Below are 20,418 nucleotides of genomic sequence, written 5' to 3'. Positions count from 1 at the left end.
TGTCTATTTCTCTAGGTATGTACATGTAGCCCTGTAAATACGATGTCCTTTTGTGTTATCTGTTGTTTTATGTTCATGTTGTAACCATGTTGGACAGGTCTCCCTCGAAAAAGAGATCGATGATCTCAATGGGACCATCTGGTTAAAAAAGATTTTTTTTTTTAAAAAGATTATTTAAAAAAAAAAAAAAATCTTGGTAGATGTTGTCAGTCTCACGACGGTGTTGAGAGATCTATTTACCGCGATATTCGATATATCGTTACATCCCTAATGCCTGTGTAAAACTGCTACTCGTTGGGGCATTTACGCGATTGGTTGCTGTTGAAGCAAGGTGATGTACTCCAATATTATTATTTGTGGTTGTGCAACTGAATATTGATTAATCTCAACCATATCTGTGTTTATGTTTTATTGATCTCTCTCTCTGTGTTAACATTTAAAGTTGGTGAGCCATTAATTACACTAGCTGTGTGCAAAGCTGTCATCAAAGCAAAAGGGGGCTGCTTTGAAGAATCTAGAATAAAAATCACACTTTTTTGTTAACTAGATAATTCCATATGTGTTCTTTCATAGTTTTTATGTCTTCAGTATTAATCTACAAAGTAGAAACAAATTAAAATAAACAAAAACCATCGAATGAGAAGGTGTGTCCAAACTTTTGACTGGTACTGTATATAAAAAAACACACATATTTTAATATTCAGCAGGTTCCCTCATCTATAATCATTTATACAAGCGCAACTTTAAACATTTACAGCAGTAAAATGCAACATACAAAATAATCAAGAAACATCATAAATGAAACACTGACGGGGAACATTTTACTGCACCATCATTACTATGACATAAGAGGGTGCCATAAAATGTTCTGATAATACTTGCACACTTTTACTTAAATAAGGTTTGAATTAGGGCTGTGCAATTAATCGTATTTTAATCTCTATTACGATTTTGGCTTGCAACGATTATGAAAACAACTTAATCAACATTTTTTATTTTGCTGCATTCCCTTTCGCAATGATGCTCTCAATGTGTCTTGTGTTCAGAGGTCGCGTTAACAATGACGGACAAATCTGAAAGCAGTCCGTCATTTTGACAGATTAGAACAAACTCGGAACAGCGCCAAAGTTTCCCCGCATCGAGGCTCCGGTGTTATGCCGTGTTATGCATGCCCTCCAAGAAGGAAATTATACCGTTTCCAAACCTAACCGTGCAAAATCATTGACATGTCTGTGAGTTTTGGCTTTTCGCTGTGCACGCTCCCGCGAGGTGCAGCAGCCATGCATGACACGGTGCATGTGAACTGCCCCCCCCCCCCCCCCCCCCCCCCGTTGACAGTTCACAAGCATGCTTTAATATATGAACTCCACTATGCTGTTGTACTGTATCTGAAGCTCTGAATATGATTGCTTATATTTCAAGCTATCTTTTTCCCGGCCCCTTGCTTTGGATAATTTTCATCAACCGGCCCCCATTCCAAACTAATTGAATAGCCCTGGCGTAGTGTATCTGTGAACAATCCCAAATACAATTCATTGTTTTTCATTTTTAACGGTAAGTGGAAAGGGGCTGGGCTACATGAGGTGAATTGAGCCAACGAGTACAAGTCTTTCACATCATATATAGCAGCTGTAATGAACGCACACAAAATTTTCCTTACATTAGCCAACACACCCACATATGTTCCAGATGTCGAAAGGTCATTATCTCGTGACCTCTTTAGGTCTAATTCATACCCTGTCAGGATATGAACCACCTAACTAACAAGACTTAACTGTATTATCCTAAGGAGGGCCTCTTTGCACTTCCGCTCACCCCTAATAATTGCGGAAGAGACGATGGGCCTCTCTTCTCTGGAAACAGTAATTCAATAACATACCTAATTATATTGACTAGGTCCAAGACTGATATAACAGTGTGTTTCCTGTTTCCTGCAGATGTCCAGCAGCTGGTGGTGGTTAAAGAAGAGCCTCTCCCTGACCAGCAGGAGTGGAACTCCAGTCTGGACCAGGAGGACCCAGAGCCCCCCCCACACATTAAGCAGGAACAGGAGCAACTCAGGATCAGTCAGGAGGGAGAGCAGCTTCAGGAGCTGGAGGAGGCTGATATCACCAAGTCCACTTTCACTCCTGACCCTGTGAAGAGTGAAGATGATGAAGAGAAACCTCAGTCCTCACATCCTCATCAAAGACAAACTGAACACATGGAAACAGAAGCTGATGGAGAGGACTGTCGAGGACCAGAACCAGCCAGGAACTCGGATCCAGAGAGCAGTTTACAACCGAAGCCTGAGGACCACACTGGAGACTCTTCTGAAGACACTGATGACTCTTCTGACCCTGACGCTGGAGACTCTTCTGAACCTGACGCTGGAGACTCTTCTGAACCTGACACTGAACACAGTGCTGATTGGAAGGAGACCAGAGAACCTGCCTCAGGCTCAAACTCACTGAAAAATAGACAAGAATCTGTCAGTGATCCCAGACGTAGTGCTGAGAAGAAACCATTCAGCTGCTCAGTCTGTAAGAAAGCTTTTAGATATAGACAAAAACTAGATCAACACATGAGAATCCACACAGGAGAGAAACCCTTTCGCTGCTCAGTTTGTGAGAAAGCTTTTTCACAGAGTGGAAGTTTAAAGGCACACATGAGAATCCACACAGGAGAGAAAGCACACAGCTGCTCAGTTTGTAAGAAAGCTTTTTCACAGAAGGAACATTTCAAGGCACACATGAGAATTCACACAGGAGAGAAACCATTCAAATGCTCAGTTTGTGAGAAAGCTTTTGCACGGAGTGAAAATTTAAAGGAACACATGAGAGTCCACACAGGAGAGAAAGCATTCAAATGCTCAGTCTGTAAGAAAGCTTTTTCACAGAGTGGAAGTTTAAAGGCACACATGAGAATCCACACAGGAGAGAAACCATTCAAATGCTCAGTCTGTGAGAAAGCTTTTTCACACAGTAGAAGTTTAAAGGAACACATGACAGTCCACACAGGAGAGAAAGCACACATCTGCTCAGTCTGTAAGAAAGCTTTTTCACACAGTGGAAGTTTAAAGGAACACTTGAGAGTCCACACAGGAGAGAAAACATTCAAATGCTCAGTCTGTAAGAAAGCTTTTTCACAGAGTGGAAATGTAAAGACACACATGAGAGTCCACACAAGAGAGAAACCATTCAAATGCTCAGTCTGTAAGAAAGCTTTTTCACACAATGGAGGTTTAAAGGAACACATGAGAGTTCACACCGGGGAGGAAATATACAGCTGCAATGTTTGTGATAAAAGATTTAAATGGCGTAATCATTTCCAAAGGCACAAGTGTGTTGGTCGTCAGTCCTCACAGCTTAATGAAATTCAAACTGAGGATAACGGAGAGGCAGAGCCTCCAATCAGCAGCTCGGCTGAACACATGGAAACAGAAGCTGATAGAGAGGACAACGAATAAGTCTTATGACGGTTCACACGTGAGAGAAATCTGTCTGACTGGATTAACATTGTTGTACAACATCCATATAAGACTTAAATGAACTCCATCTTTATCAACATAAGTGGACAATATGTTTAATGTTTTTGTCATTTTGATGTATACGTTAACCACTGACTGTTGATGAACTATTTTATTTGGATTGAGGGCTCCAAGTTTCCATATAGGATGATTTGATGTATTGTTCTTTATTTCTAAATGTTTTGTATCATTGCTATCCTGTTAATGAGCCCTGTTTTACATAAATGTACCTGTTATCGGAGTGTTTTTTCTTCTGTAACTGTAAGGCAATACATTTTACTATTTTGTATCCTGATGACCGAATGCCGTTACATGTAATACTTTACTCCCTAAGCCTGTTTTCACCCATCTGCAACCAATTCACTAATAATCACAAATGTTCATTTCTTTGACCCCTTGACTCGACTATTTCTTATTTAATAATTGTTATATCTCCTCAGGACCAAGTTCCCGTGTCCTGCCTTTCACCTGCTGATCACCCACTGCTCATTTAAGGTGGACTGACCTTTACAATGGACCAGCTAGTCTTAGTGTCTTAATGCAAATGTTTTGTAAAATTACGCTAGACCAAAAATGTGCAGTTGGGTTGTGTGTGCTCTCCAGGGCGGGATCTGTACTCAAAGATTGTTTATGGTATGAGAGCTTCACTCTGCTTTTGTTGTCATCCAAATGACGCCAACAGAGCGATACGTCTTCTTTCCAGCAGATGGCATAAATGTTACATCATCCACATATTAAAGAGCAACTTCCAGGTTAAAAATACCTGTGAATGAATGTGTAGGAAAATGATGAATACTCTAGATTTTCCAAAAAATATACAGAAATATACACTACAGTGACATCTGGCGTCGTTTTTGTAAGAAATGTTCACTTCCGCATAAAAAAGCCTCGGCACGTGACCTCCCGCGTGTGACTTAACACGGGGGACACAAGGGGGAAAGCGGCCGGTGTAACGTATTAATATCCATGGATCCCAATGCTAGTTTCGACACAGAAGAGACGGAAGAAGTTGAACATGAATATTCGAATGCATATGACGGAACACAACCTTATAATTATGAGCCTGCTAGGCGTCCAAGAGACCAGGAGCAGCCTAGAATTAGAAGAAATAACGGCCACGGGAGAGAAATTGAGCTGTGGTGTGAGGAGAACCAGTGGAGAACTGGGCAGCTATGTTGGTGAGTGACCGGCGTTAGCTACAGAATGTTAGCTAACGTCACATCACAACATTGTGAAGTTAGCTACAGATGTAGCGCTTCATTTCAGACGCCTACCCGTGTGGGTCCGTGATTTGCACGGGGTGGGCCCCTGCTGAAAAGGAAAACCCCCCCGCAGGACTTGATACGCCCCCTTGATAAATACATTTAATTATAATGAAACCAGCTGCAATGGATCATGGATCCACCAGGGGGAGTCGTGATGAAAAAGCTGCAGCAGTGGAACTCATGTGAAATAAACAGCTGCTAGATCTACAGGTATCTGATATAGCGGATATTTGTTAAGATCCATATGTCACGGATAGGATCATATTCTGTGCTAAATAAGAGACAGGTAATCATTTACAAAACATCACCATGTTTTTATTTCACAAAATAATGTTTTATTCACGTTGGCGTAAGTACAAAACCATCGTTATGTTTTTTCATCAGGTAATGCAGCCCGGCTCAAACAAACAATTTTCAATCATCATCCTCACGATCATTTAATGTATCATATGTTTGCGAATTGAAATGAATGCACTAATACATGTAGTTTAATCCACGTGAGTTTACAACAACACAAATAATCGCTTTTGTTTTTATATCAAATCTGACCGGAGGAAAATGCAGCACGGGTCTCCCGATAATCCTAATCCCACGGGCAAACAAACAATAATATGTACAGTGTTAATAGTTTAATGTCTTATTAATGTCTTATATTACTGCTATAACAATCACACATTGAGTTGTTAAAATCAGACCGTTTTATTTTGTCTGAATGAAACGGCAGCTCTCAGGTGACCAGCTGTGTGTTTATGCATAGTAATTTAATAAATCCTTCCAACACACATTGTAAGAAGAGTTCTGTTTCATATGAGTGTTGAGAGCTGTATCCACAAATCTCTTAATGTTGCCCTCAAAGTGCACCAGATTGATGCATTTAACCCTTTGGAGTCGACCGTTACGCCAACGTGATCAGATCACATGACCTATTCAAGCCGGTGCCGCATAAAAACAACAGTCCGGACAACATTGCTGTGTGTTTCTGTCGAAAGTACTGGCTTGAAACTATATTCCAATCTTTGTTTGATGCAAAAATACCCAGTAAACACGGAGATACGATGATATAAAGTTAATACATTTCAAAAGTATGAAAAATTGAAGCAGATATTTGAATATCTTCGCCGTATTTGATCATTTTACGAAACGGAAAATACTGATCAGATCTTTGTACATAATGTGTGTATATATATTTGTGTTATATTTATAATAACACTTTTGCTTTATCAGAATGAAATCCCATGTAAATTATTTAAGCTTTTAAAAGTTGTGTTGTGTCTACTGTGTCACTGTTGATAGAACTTGAGAAATGAGGAAAAAAAGCCAATGGATACACCTGTTGTATCGGCTTCATATCGCAATATATTCCCGAAGTCTGAAATGCAAAGAAGTCAAAAATCAAAGTCAAAAATCGTACATCCAAACGGAATAAATATAATTAATTATTATTAATAGGTTGTCTTGTTCATTGTTTTTCACTTTTATTAAATGTTTGATATTTCCGGCACAGACCCGGGACTAAGGTGTTAATGGTGGACTATCGGACATTCAAAATGCAGCATATTTTCCCCCAATTGTCCGTCTTGTCTGTCAAAATGCATCTTACGTTTCTAACTTGCAATATCATTATTTCCGCTCTCTTCACTCCAGAAGAGCGATATCCCTGTCTCTCTCTGTGTGCGTAGGAATAACAGGATGGGGGGGGGGGGGGGGGGGGGGGGGGGAGAGCTGTGGAATGTGACCAATCCCCCCTGGGAGACTTCCTCCACACGTTCCGATGGCCAATTAGTTTTAAACAAAGAGTTCGCAACAGCATAGGCAAAATGGGGGGTGGGGGCTGGTGAATGGTATGGTCCTAAGGATGTCTTCTAATCAAACCAAAAGAGAAAATGCAGATATCATTCTCTCTCTTGATTCGCTGGTATCTCGAGCTGAGCGCTCATTGGTGGTTTGTACCCCGTGCTGCTGATGAAAGTCTCCATTGGCTCGGCAAAATGTTGTTGTTGTTTTGTGTCAGTTTTACCTCGCCACTTCCATTCCCATTTTTCATCATTGTTCCACAATGTTTATCCTCATGAAATTAATATCTATGTATTTTATACTATACTTGCACTGCTTACCGTTTTCATACTTTATATATCTTAGCATATTCATACACACTGTTCATACTGCTCACATGCTGCTGTGTATATCTAGTGTATTCATACCCCTCCTCACTGTTTATTCATCATTCAATTCATTCTATATTCTATCCTGTAGATTGTGTACATTACTTTTCACTTTACTGCTTGTCGCACTCCTGGTTAGAAGCTAAACGGCATTTCGTTGTCTCAGTACCTGTAATATGTGCTATAACAATAAAGTTGAATCTAATCTTGAGCAGGAACAAATGTATTTACTTAGTATATCTGACATTAACGATTAAACACATTTGTGCATTCTTTATGAATGCAAACCGAGTCAAGCCGATTCCGGAGGAAATCATATTTCGCATAAATGTGTTCATCCATTCAATGTGGCATCTGCTATAATGGGGTTAATGTATGATATTAGTTAATAATACCATAAATTATAATATATGATATGATAATTACATTTTAGCTTTATTCATTTCTTATTTCATAGTTTCTCATTATTATTTTTATTTTTATCGCTCATCTTATTTTTGATTTTATTAATCTGTGTGAATCTGTGCTATCCTGTTTTTCACTCTCACCCTGTTGCTGTTTGAACTACTCAATTTCCCCACGGGGAATAAAGGTCCATCTTATCTTATCTTATCTTAATGTATACATTGATTTTCTTCAATCTACTGTACTGTGTAAAAGCACCCCAACAATATTACAAAAAAAACAAAAAAAAAACCTGGACCCCTGGACTAAGTTCTACAACACCCAGTTGTCTTTGTGTATTTGTGAATGAAGCGCCATCTCATGGTTAAATCCTGTAATTAAACACATGGGGAAATTGGGCAACGCCCTCTAGCAATTTGGCAACACCCCCAGCCACTGGGATCCGCTGGGCTTTTGACTGGGACACACCCATGTGAGTCCTATCTGGAGTGCTACATCTATATCATATATCAGGCTATAACTAACGGAGCATTGATAATATAGTAACGTTACAGGCAGGACTGTTGATACTGATCCATAACAGAAACTAATGTGCAAGTATCAGCCGTATCTCGCGTTACCTAATGCAACTCCACACTACGGTGCTGTGTACCGGAGGGGAGACGTGAGATACGGCTGATACTTGACGATATGGCGGAGAAAGGTTGTGGAGCCTCCGTTGATATGCACCCAGGAACGAACGCTAGCTCCGGTCCTTTTCCCGTGAGGGAAACTGTGGACTCGATATCCTGACAGGCTGGTATTTGTGCAACCTGCACAAACACAATACTGCACCATGATTACAAATGGTGAAATACAATGTAAAACTACCGAAAAATACCAGCTCACTAAAACACAACCGCCCAACGCAACTACTAACTATACCCACGGTCAGAGAGCGGAGATGTTTACCCTTTGTGATGTAATATGACGCGTTTGACGTATGACCTTAAAAAAAAGCCGTTTTTAAGAGCAGAGCTCAAAATTGCTCCTTTCCCTCTGAATTCCTGTCCTTATGTCTCGTAAAACATATCAAATCCTACACTCACTTTTTTAATTGTAATTTTCAAGCAAGTTTAAGCATAAATGTAGAAAAAAAAAAAACCTGCAAGATGCTCTTTAATGATTCAAAACAGCAATGTGTGAGATATGGCTAGTGATTGACTCACAATCTCAACAGAATGTGAAGAGGTTACAGTCTTGCGGTTATGTCCAAGATGTTGTTTTTTGTTGTTGCAAGAGATAATAGGGATTGATGCAGAGAATAACCAGAAGATAGTCTGGATAGAGCCTTCAAAGAACCAGAAAGGGTTTTGAAGATTATCAGGGATATAGAAAGAATACAAATATTACAAATGATTATACTTTTTGCAGTGTCAACATCTAAATACCAAATGTAAAAATACTAATTTATTAATAAATCATATTTATGTTACAATTATTTATTTATGAATTTGTTCATCACCTTAATATTCAAGCTGATAAAGTTGGAGCTATTTTTAATAACATTATTGGCTATGCTGCTTGGTAGTTTATTTTTTGTTGAAATACGAAATAATTTACGAGTTGATTTTATTTTGTATAAAAATCTGAATCTGTAAAATAAGCTGTAAAATAAAATTGTGCCACAAAAAATTCCATATTTTCCTCTGAGATATAATGTTGAGGTGTTAAGTAGCAGAAAACAATTATATAATAAACAGTTAGGTGTAGTGTAAGTTCCTCCAGTAAATAATAAAGCAATTGAAGTGTGTACATGTAGAAGAATATACCATTAATCGTCCCACAGAGGGGAAATGTACATTCTGCATTTCACCTATTGTTACGACTGATTAAACGGGTATGAACTCAAATGCACAACTCACAGAATTTAACAAAAAAAAGGTTTTATTCAAACCAAAGCTCAACGATAGTGGTACAAAAACAAAATCACTCTTAAAGAGGAAAAACACTAGGAGCATGAACAACAAAAATACTTAAACAAGACGTGGCTCAAAGCTCTGCTTGGGGTTAACCCTGGATTGCTAATGCTGGTGGTAGTCACAAGGAACGAAACGAACTGGCACAGGACAAAGGGAGACGAGGACAATAAATACACCAGGTAATGGAGAACAGGTGGAAACAATCAGGGGCGGGGTCGACAATCACAGGAGTGGGAGACACACAAGGAAGGGAGGTCAGAGTATCTGAAACGAGAGGGAAGGTTACTATTCAAAAATAAAGGGGAAAATCACTAGACCAAGACAAAAACTAACTAACATAATTTGCGAGACATGACAGTACTCCCCCCTCTAGGGACGACTCCTGACGGCCCAGGAACCTGAGGGTGCTGGCGAAAAAAGTCATTCATGAGAGTTTCATCCTCAACAAATCTTGATGGGATCCAGGAGCGTTCCTCTGGTCCATAACCCTCCCAGTCAACCAGGAACTGTCTCCCTTTGCCTCTGTTCCGGACCGCCAACAGGCGCTTGACCGTATAGACCAGGCCACCGTCGAGCATTCGGGGGGGTGGAGGGGGTTTGGCCGCGGGAACCATGGGGCTTTCCTTTACCGGCTTCAGTCGTCCCACATGGAAGGTGGGATGAACCCTCAGAGACCTGGGGAGACGAAGGCGAACAGAGACAGGGTTAATTACTTTGGCCACTGGGAATGGGCCTACGAACCTAGGTGCCAATTTTCGTGACACCACATGAAGGGGAAGGTCCCTGGTAGAGAGCCAGACCCTCTGGCCGGGCCTGTACTCCGGAGCTGGCCGACGCTTCCGATCTGCCGCCACCTTCATGCGTTCCCCACTCCTTAGAAGAGCCCTGCGGGTGGCGGACCAGATCCGGTGACAACGCCAAACCAGGGCATGGGCGGACGGGACTGTGACTTCCTTCTCGAGGTCCGGGAAGGTAGGAGGTTGATACCCATAGGCAGCCTGGAAGGGAGTCAACCCAGTAGGGGCCGTGGGGAGGTTGTTGTGGGCGTACTCTACCCATGTGAGATGCCTGCTCCAGGAGGAAGGGTTCTGGAAGCTGAGGCAGCGGAGCCCAGTTTCTAATTCCCGATTAAGGCGTTCGGTCTGGCCATTGGACTCCGGATGGTACCCGGATGACAGGCTCACCGACGCCCCGATGAGGTTGCAGAACTCCCTCCAGAAGCGTGAGATGAACTGCGGACCCCGGTCTGAGACAATATCTTTGGGGAAACCATGGATACGGAACACATGAGTCATCATGATCTCTGCCGTCTCTTTGGCAGATGGCAGCTTGGGTAAGGCAATATAATGAACCATCTTAGAAAAACGGTCCACCACCGTGAGTACGGTGGTGTTACCTTCTGACATTGGGAGCCCAGTGACGAAATCCACGGAAATCTCAGACCAGGGCCGGCTGGGAACCGGAAGCGGCTGGAGCAGCCCCATCTGTGCCCTGGAGGATGTCTTGTTGCGGGCGCAGACAGGACAGGCCTCCACATACTCCCGGACCTCACGCTCCATGGATCTCCACCAAAAACGTTGCTTGATAAAGAATATGGTCCTCTTGACGCCAGGATGGCAGGTGAGCAGCGATGAGTGAGCCCAATGGACGACCTGTGGACGTACAGTAACAGGCACAAACAGACGGTTTGGCGGACAACCACTAGGTGCTGGGCTCTCACCGTTAGCTTGCTTCACCACAGATTCTATTTGCCAAGTGACCGCCCCTACCACACGGTTCAGTGGCAGGATGAATTCAGGCTTCTTGGCAACCGGCTCGGGGTCAAACAAACGGGACAGGGCATCCGGCTTGGCGTTCTGGGACCCCGGCCTGTAAGACAGAGTGAAGTTAAAATGGTTAAAAAACAGAGACCATCTTGATTGGCGAGAATTTAGTCTTTTAGCCTTCCTAATGTACTCGAGATTCTTGTGGTCGGTCCACACTATAAAAGGGAGCTGAGCCCCCTCCAACCAATGTCTCCATTCCTCCAGAGCAATCTTTACCGCCAACAACTCACGGTTCCCCACGTCGTAGTTCCGCTCTGCAGAGGAGAGTTTCTTGGAGAGAAAGGCACAGGGATGAAGTTTGTTGTCTTCCTTGGACCGCTGCAACAGGACAGCCCCCACCCCTTCATTTGAGGCGTCAACCTCTACAACGAAATGACGAGTTGGGTCGGGGATGATGAGGATGGGGGCTGAGGTGAACCTCTCCTTGAGACGGCGGAAAGCCTCCTCGGCCTGAGGAGACCATACAAAAGGCACCTGAGGGGACGTGAGAACATGAAGGGGAGAAGCAATGGCGCTGAAACTTCTGATGAAGCGCCTGTAAAAGTTAGCAAAGCCTAGAAAACGTTGCACCCCCTTGCGGTTGTCTGGCGTAGGCCACTTAGCCACCGCACTGATTTTGGCCGGGTCCATCTGGATCAGACCAGGAGCTATGATAAAGCCTAGGAAGGATACAGTCTTAGCATGAAACTCACATTTCTCTGCCTTCACATACAGTTTGTTCTCCAGGAGTTTTTGGAGGACCTGGCGTACATGGTGAACATGAGAGTCTTTGTCAGGTGAGTATATTAAAATATCGTCAAGATATACAAACACAAAACGGTTTAAAAACTCCCTTAAAACATCGTTAATGAGTGCTTGAAAAACTCCTGGAGCATTGGTGAGACCAAATGGCATGACGAGATACTCATAGTGCCCTGTGGGTGTGTTAAAACCAGTCTTCCACTCATCCCCCTCACGAATTCTCACCAGATGGTAGGCATTACGCAAGTCTAACTTGGTAAAAATGTTAGAGTCTTGAAGTTGTTCAAAAGCAGTAGCCATGAGGGGGAGAGGATACCTGTTCTTCACCGTAATGTCATTTAAAGGAGAATAATCAATGCATGGCCTAAGGGACCCGTCCTTTTTTCCCACAAAGAAAAAACCCGCCCCAGCCGGGGAGGAAGACGGGCGGATCAGACCTGCACGAAGAGAGGTGTCAATGTACTCCTTCATAGCCTCCTTCTCCGGACCCGAGATGGAGTATAACCTACCCTTCGGAATTGGAGCCCCAGGTAACAGATTGATGGCACAATCATACGGCCTATGAGGAGGAAGGGAGGTGGCGCTCACTTTACAAAATACCTTGGCCAGGTCATCGTAACAGGGGGGACCAGAAGTTAAATCTGGGGTTTGATTCTTGCGGTCCAGGCTATGTTGAGTATTAGTAACCCGATCGGTACTACATTCCCCAGAAACCCCTCCTACTGCCATGTTTCCCACACACTTAAAACAATCCTGTGAACACTCCTGCCCCCACCCCTTAATTTTACCTGACCGCCAATCAACATAGGGGTTATGCTTGGTTAGCCAGGGAAAACCTAGGATGAGAGGATGTTGAGCAGAATTAAACAGGTGAAACGACATGAGTTCACAATGATCATCAATCATGATAGTGACGGGTTCGGTCTTGTGTGTGACATGAAATAGAAGTTTGCCATCCAGAGCACTGGCTTTCAAAGGGGACGACAAAAGTTCAGTATTAAGTCTCAGTTCATGAGCTAATCCCCAATCCATCAGGCTTTCGTCAGCCCCAGAGTCAATTAACACTCTTTGAGAGTTACTTCTTTCATGGCAGATTACCTTTATGTTGGTCAATTTGCGGGGAGGAGAGTCTGCCGTGGAAAGACGGCTCACCAGTGCCCTCCCTTTCAATGGTGAGCCCCGTCTTTTACCGGGCATCCAGAGAGAAGATGACCTTGTTGACCGCAGTAAAAACATCTTCCCTCCAGCAGGCGGCACCGCCGCTCCTCCGTGGACAGCTTGGCACGTCCCAGCTGCATTGGCTCCTCAGCCTTGTTGGGGGACGCTGATCTCTGGGATGGAAGGAAAGAGGAACGTGGCATGGCAGTCTCCTGAGAGTGAGAAGAGTAGGAGTGCCCTCTAGGGTGGAAATAGGGTAGTGCAGCCCTGTCCTTCTCCCGTTTCCTCTCAGCAAGTCTGTTATCAATCCTTATGGACATGGCAATGACAGAGTCTAGTTCCACTGGCAGATCCAAGGGTGCCAGCTGATCCTTAATAGGGTCAGAAAGCCCATTAATAAATGCATCGAACAAATCAGAAGAATTCCAGCCACTATCGGCCGCAATGGTGCGAAATTCCACTGCGTAGTCTGACACACTGCGTCTTCCTTGACTTAACTTGTAAAGAGCCCGAGCTGCTTCCCTGCCTGGGGACGTGTGGTCAAAAATGTTCGTCAGGGAGTCCGTAAACTGTCCCAAAGACTCGCATATCGGCGAGTCACGTGACCATTCAGCCGTAGCCCACGCCGCCGCTCGTCCGGTGAGATGGGAAATCATAAAAGCCACCTTGGATCTCTCCGTGGGAAAGGCTGTCGGTAGTTGGCTATAATGTAAGCTGCAATTCACCAGGAATGGACGGCAGTCATGGGATTCCCCGGAAAACTTCTCAGGCGGAGCCAGGCGGATTGACACGGTGTGGGAAGCGGGCGCCGGGTCCGCATTCGCTTCGGGTCCGGCCGGAGGTGGGTGTGAGGGCTCAGTCTTGAGGTGAGCGAGCAGGTGGTGGATCTGCCCCGCCAGGTGGTTAATCTGGTTTGTAACAGATGACTCGAACTCCCTCTGGCTGTCTGTGACGTGTGATACTCCCTGCTGGATGGCCGTTAACTGATCCTCCTGTTGAGCGAGGCGGCCTCCCTGAGAGCGAAGCGCTGCTCTCAGCTGTTCAGAGTCGGCTGGGTTCATGTTTTGGCCAGTTCGTACTGTTACGACTGATTAAACGGGTATGAACTCAAATGCACAACTCACAGAATTTAACAAAAAAAAGGTTTTATTCAAACCAAAGCTCAACGATAGTGGTACAAAAACAAAATCACTCTTAAAGAGGAAAAACACTAGGAGCATGAACAACAAAAATACTTAAACAAGACGTGGCTCAAAGCTCTGCTTGGGGTTAATCCTGGATTGCTAATGCTGGTGGTAGTCACAAGGAACGAAACGAACTGGCACAGGACAAAGGGAGACGAGGACAATAAATACACCAGGTAATGGAGAACAGGTGGAAACAATCAGGGGCGGGGTCGACAATCACAGGAGTGGGAGACACACAAGGAAGGGAGGTCAGAGTATCTGAAACGAGAGGGAAGGTTACTATTCAAAAATAAAGGGGAAAATCACTAGACCAAGACAAAAACTAACTAACATAATTTGCGAGACATGACACCTATCCTAGTGTTAAAAGCAGTGGGCTGCCATATGTACTGCCCGGGTATCAGTGTCGTCAAAGGTGCCTTGATCAGGGACACATCGGTTGCACTTGGTCTTTCGGGGACTCGTACCGGTGACTTTCCGTTTCCCAAGCCAAGTCCCTATGGACTTCGGTGCTGGACGAAGTATTCCTGGATCACATCAGTTACCCATTAGCCGCGTTCACACCGTGTACTTTGTACGTAGTGCCGGCACTTAGTGCCCCGGCACTTATTACCCCAGGGCACTAAGTACCAATCACGTTCACACCGGAGTACTTTCCCCTGAGGGAAGATTACGCAAATGAGCCGCTGACGTCACTTCGTCTTCTTCTGCTTTGGGTTTACTGGCAGCCAGGCCGCAAACTACTTCACGGCGTATACTGCCGCCCGAAAGTCCCCGGCCGGAAGTCCCCGGAGTAGGGGATTTGGCTTCAGTAGAAGCTGCTGGGATTCCCCTGTACACAGGGACAGTTGTAACAGTTGAGTTTTTTTAAAAAAAAATACATTTTCCAACCTGTACTTATTTCATAAAAACATCTTAAATACATTGTTTCAGTAGCTGAAATATTGATAATGTATAATATAGCAAAATGGCTATCCTATTGTAAATGTTTTTTTACTTATTGGGGAAAAGCCCAAAAAGTGTTGCTGTCCCTGGTCTCCCCTACCGATACATAGCAGAACAATTGTGGCGATGTTCAGCTTAATAAGCCTTGTTCAACATAATTTATTTAGCTAATTCTACTGCAGGCGAACCAAGTCTGCGTTTCGCTGCATTCCTTAATCTCCAGTTATAACGACGGACTCCATCGCCCGGACCTAACGGAGCCGCAGTGGGCTAGCTCCGGGACGCCGGCTGGAGCTAGCTCCCTGCGGCTCCGTTAGCTCCGGCGGCCACCACTGGGATAATTGGGTCCCCTATTAACATTTGCTCCCGTTTAGCATTATGGGCGTCATAGCCATAGACTATAAAAGTCTTACCCAAGGCTGAATCATAAACTAAAATGTATATGTATGTATAAAGGGTTACGTCCTTAGCTGGCTAATAAGTGACAAGCTAAGCTACCAAGTACACAAACACCTGCGAACAGGATTAACATTTATAATATTATCATTTTAGGCTTCTTGGAAGTTATGTTAGTACATTGTAAGAGTTGGTGAGGTCCTGATAATTTAATCCGGGAAATTACTCTGACCTACTAATTGACCTAACCGAAGTTATTGAGTCTATGTAAGTTTACTGCTTGGCTCAGATCCACCAACGTCAGCAAGATATCCCCTCTATTAACTCCCCGAAGAACCATGTTCAATTAACTGCTGTTTCAATTCAGACAACCTGCTAAATCTGTTTAAGCGATCCCGAAGGATTTTGATATCAGTAATGAGGTGTGGCCCTACCTAAGAGTGAGTGTGGCAGGGTGCAATCTTACCTTTGAAGCAGGAGAGGAGAGCACAGATGTCTTTTAAATTGTCCCAGTCCAAAAGGTGGGATCAGTTTATTTGAAGAAAAATAGGTCCAAACTAATACAGGGTTTTTACCTTCTCTCTTTACAACATTATACTCATACTAAACCTATCATGCTGTGATCATGTTCTAATATGAAAACTTAATTCACAGTTTTCACTGAAGTCACACAAAAATAATGTAGGCTTACTAACCCCATCTATTTATCTATCTATCTATCTATCTATCTATTCATCTATCTATCTATCTATCTATCTATCTATCTATCTATCTATCTATCTATCTATCTATCTATCTATCTATCTATCTATCTATCTATCTATCTATCCATCTATCTATCTATCTATCTATCTATCTATCTATCTATCTATCTATCTATCTATCTATCTATCTATCTATCCATCTATAACAATAGTCTTAATTTATAGACAATAGGCATAATTTTAAAACAACATATATCTATTGCAGTTATGATGTCATAATAACATACAATTGTATAAAACACAATTTGCTTACATCTTTGTTCTCTTTTGAGAATCAAACAAAACAGATTTAAATTTTTTAAAAAGAATGCAAACAAACAAGTGAAAATAACTAAATTGCTGAATTGCTTTTAATTCACTGGCAGGAGCGACAAGTGAGGAGGAGCAAACATTTAACAACGAGGGAGAGATTGAACAAAGAGAAAGAGTAGAGAGAGTAATGGAAGAGATGGAAGAGAGGGTGCAGGTTATGGAAACGAGAGAGACATGGAAATGGAGACTGAGGGAAATAGCACAGGAGACACAAGGGGAAAACTGAGACCAAATACCAATACTAGAGTAGACCAGGAAGGAAGAGAGGTGGCAGGAATAGATGAGAGAGAGATGAGGGGTGAGAGAGCTGATAACGGTCAAAGAGAGACAATTCTACATGAATTTGATCCAGCCAAGTATAAAAATAAAGCACTAACTGATGAAGAAAATACTGCCTTCTCAAAAATAAGTGGTTCAAACATGAACATAATTACCCCGAAACAAAGTTTGGTGAAAAGCAATTACGCTATTTCCATATCTATTAATTTTAATTTTCTTTTAATATTATCTTTTACATTACTTTATTTTTACAGGTATGTATCTATTTATTTATAGAAATGTGTTTTTCCAGACACTGAAGAAAGCAAAATTCCATGACTTGTCGCTATCAGGACTGTTAGGGAAAACATCAGGCAATATATATTGTGAGATTATTAAATTTCTAAGAGAAATTGATACATTTAAAATAATCTGGAGTTTTGGTTCTTTGTTTTGATTTGTTTATTTTGTTTATTGTTTTCTGCTTAGTCTCTTGTCCACACTCCAGTCCAGTTGGTGGCGGTAATGCACCTACAAGTTGGTTTGCCAACCGTCAATAAACACGAAAGAAGAAGAAGAAGATGATGTCACTTCATCCGTGGGAGCTCAGACCCCTCCTTTTGGGAGCTCAGCTCCCATTGCCTCACAGTCACACTTAACTCGAGCCCTGCATGTCGTCTCGTCGCTACGGTTCTCTCTTGTGTTCCTGAGAAAGTGTGTGTGAGCTCCAGCACTACTGATCCATCATCTGTGTGTCTGGATAAACCTCTGAATGGACTCTGTGCTCTTTTTTCTGGAGCGTTTACCTCGGACTAAAGGAGCTAGCTTAGCATGCTAGCTGGAAACACGTTAGCAACACTAGTCAGATTGAGAGTTTGACGGAGAGAGAAACGGTGTGTTTAACGGAGTCTGCAGGGAAAGGTGATCTAGGAAACATGAGTAAAGTCCAAATGCTGCTGTCGTTGAAGAAGCAGCGACTCACTGCTGCTAATGAAGAGATATTTGCTCTGTTTGAACAAACAATAGCAGAGCTCGAGGAGGAGCTGTTTGTTTCCAAGGAGGAGAACAAGAGACTCCAGAAACTACTGGACGCTGTTTTCCAGCCTCAGCTTCGGATACACAGAGCAGGTCTGTTCCCTTTACTCTCAATTAACACTTTACACTCTTCAGTAACACTTTATTATCACATTAATAACACTTTAGACCAGGGGCGCTGGAAGGGGGGTGCTGAGGGCGCTGCAGCACCCCCTAGCGTCAGGCAGGCGGAGCTCCTCTGCCTGCACATTTAATTTTTTGATACACCTTTTTTTTAGGGGTGCACCGAATGGGAAATTCTTGGCCGAAACCGATACCGAAAATAGGAAACAGTTGGCCGAAAACCGAATGCCGAAAGGCCGAAAATGATTAATAGAAAGAAATATATATATATATATATATAATGTATACATTTTTTACCAATGTTGTTCAGCTGCCTGATTATGGAAAAAGACATGATTATGGCTAAACTTAACTTAAATAATAATCACTATTATGGGTCCATAAAACATTTATTCAGCACTTTTGAATGCATACAGTACATTCATTCCAAGTCAAGTGCATTTTCTTTTCTCTGTAGGATAACTAGAACAAAGTGCATTCAGAACAAAGCCAAGGTGCTTTAAAACTGCATAAACATCTAGGCCAGTAGGCCTACAACAAACTAGTGTAAATAAAGACTGTAACAGCCAGGCTTTCAACAACAACAAATGCACCTATAAGTGCATGCATACAAATGTGCAAACTGGATAAATCCACACTATTTACAAATGAAATTACAATTGAATTTCAAGAATCTGTAAATAAGGCTGTCTGTCCTCATAAGCAAAGTAGTAAACATTGTATAAAGATACATAAAGTGAAAACTGGATACAAAATCCACAATCAATTACAAATTAAATTACAATTTCAAGAATCTGCAAATAAGGTGGTCTGTCCTCATGAGCAATGTAAACAACATTGTATCATTTAGATACCAAAAGTACAATATATTGAACACTGTGCTGCTGTCATTTCCCCCTAATGATAACCTGAGATGGTGAATTATAACTCACAATGAAAATGGTTCAGGAAAGTGGGTATAGAGTAGACATGTAGAACTAGATAAGTTTATGATAAGCCAGCCTTGTCAACTTATTAAGGAAAAGTGGGAGGTTCTTTTTAATGAACATTAGCTTCTCTGCTTTATCAGCCATAAGTCTGTTCCTCTTCTCATCAAGCACATGAGAGGCAGCGCTGAACAGTCTCTCGCTGTCAGTGCTTGTGATTTGGATCTTACTCCGCATATTTGTCCGGGTGTTTTGATTTCAAGTGGTGGAGTAATCCCGAAGTGGTGAAAGTCTTTGCAGTAACACCCCCTCGAGAAATGTCAGCTGAACACGTTTTACAAATCGCAATCCGCGCCTCTTTCTCTGATATTTTTAAATATCTCCATGCGGCAGACATGTTGGCTGTGAGCCAGCCGCGAGCATGGTCGCGCGCCGTGCTTGTCGGCGCATTTTGATTACGTCATCACAACAACACGTTAGCTTGCCAACGTAACCCTGTTCCCTGACATTCGGTGATATTTTTTCGGTGCTAAAACCTTAGCCTTTTTAACCATTTTCGGCCGATAATCTTCGGCGGCCGAATATTCGGTGCATCCCTAATTTTTTTATTTCATTTCATTGTGCCTGAGATATATTTTATATTATATATTATTATTCAAATGATACTTTTAAACTATAAAATAAATTATTTAGCTTCAGGGAAGAAAAATATGTTTTTTTAGTTAGTTTTTAGTCAGCTACTTTTAACGTGACGCACAACACAAGTGACGAGTAACTGACATGGTGTAACCCCGGTGTAATGTCCCCTCGGCTCGGCAATAGACCACTCAGAGCTGGTGATTACTTCAGTTTATTTCCATACCTGCATGTCAACGGACAACATACAATGGACACGTGAGCTGCGTTTCTCAAGAGATCCTCACGCGGTATGAAAAAAGTGTCCAATAATCAACAACACAACAATGATCGTATAGTGGTAGTATAAACAATGTGAAACATTAAACGTAAACAAACTGGTGTACAAAACTCACATACCTGCATTTCAATGGACAACATAAAATGGACACGTGAGCTGCGTTCTGTTGGAGAGATAGCACCACGCTTACGTGAGCCTATTGGCTCAAATTAGCTATAGAGAACCGCAGTGACGCGTCCTAAAACCCGGAAGTAAGTAAGCATTTTTACCACTTCCGGTTCCCTCGATAAAAAGCAATGCAATTTCTCCATAGGATTTTGGAACATGGCTCCAAATAAGGTCTGTGTTTGACACAAATTGAAGAGACGGATCACGTTTTGTTCTACGACATTGAATACATCAGCAGTAACCCCGCTGGTGATTTTTGAAGAGTTTACGTGTCTGAAAAACAATGGTTGTTAACAAGGGGCTCAATAGGACTACAGAAGTTGTCCAGGCCATTTTACGTCATTACACCGAACACGTAAAAC

The 20,418-nt window shown here is 42.5% G+C and overlaps 2 protein-coding genes across 3 annotated transcripts in view; one reads left to right on the top strand and one right to left on the bottom strand.

Moving 5' to 3' along the window:
• The window catches only part of LOC307032686 (uncharacterized protein), a 528,358-nt gene that overhangs the window by 423,121 nt on the left and 84,819 nt on the right, over nt 1-20,418 (bottom strand). The window lies entirely within an intron of this gene.
• Nucleotides 1-20,418, top strand: part of LOC307032683 (uncharacterized protein) — a 39,345-nt gene that overhangs the window by 7,435 nt on the left and 11,492 nt on the right. Inside the window, exon 1 of one of the 2 annotated variants that reach the window (XM_079670835.1) lies at nt 17,500-18,016. The exons of the other annotated variant lie outside the window; for it this stretch is intronic. Coding sequence (XP_079526961.1) covers nt 17,824-18,016 — 193 coding nt within the window. The 5' untranslated portion in view covers nt 17,500-17,823. Of the gene's footprint in view, nt 1-17,499; nt 18,017-20,418 lie in introns of those variants that run through there. 2 annotated transcript variants of the gene reach the window in all.

This window comes from Notothenia rossii, assembly GCF_949606895.1.
Source record: "Notothenia rossii genome assembly, chromosome: 3".
In the NCBI taxonomy this organism is placed as follows: domain Eukaryota; kingdom Metazoa; phylum Chordata; class Actinopteri; order Perciformes; family Nototheniidae; genus Notothenia; species Notothenia rossii.
Note: the sequence above shows the minus strand (reverse complement) of the source record. Positions and strands in the feature narration are given on the sequence as shown.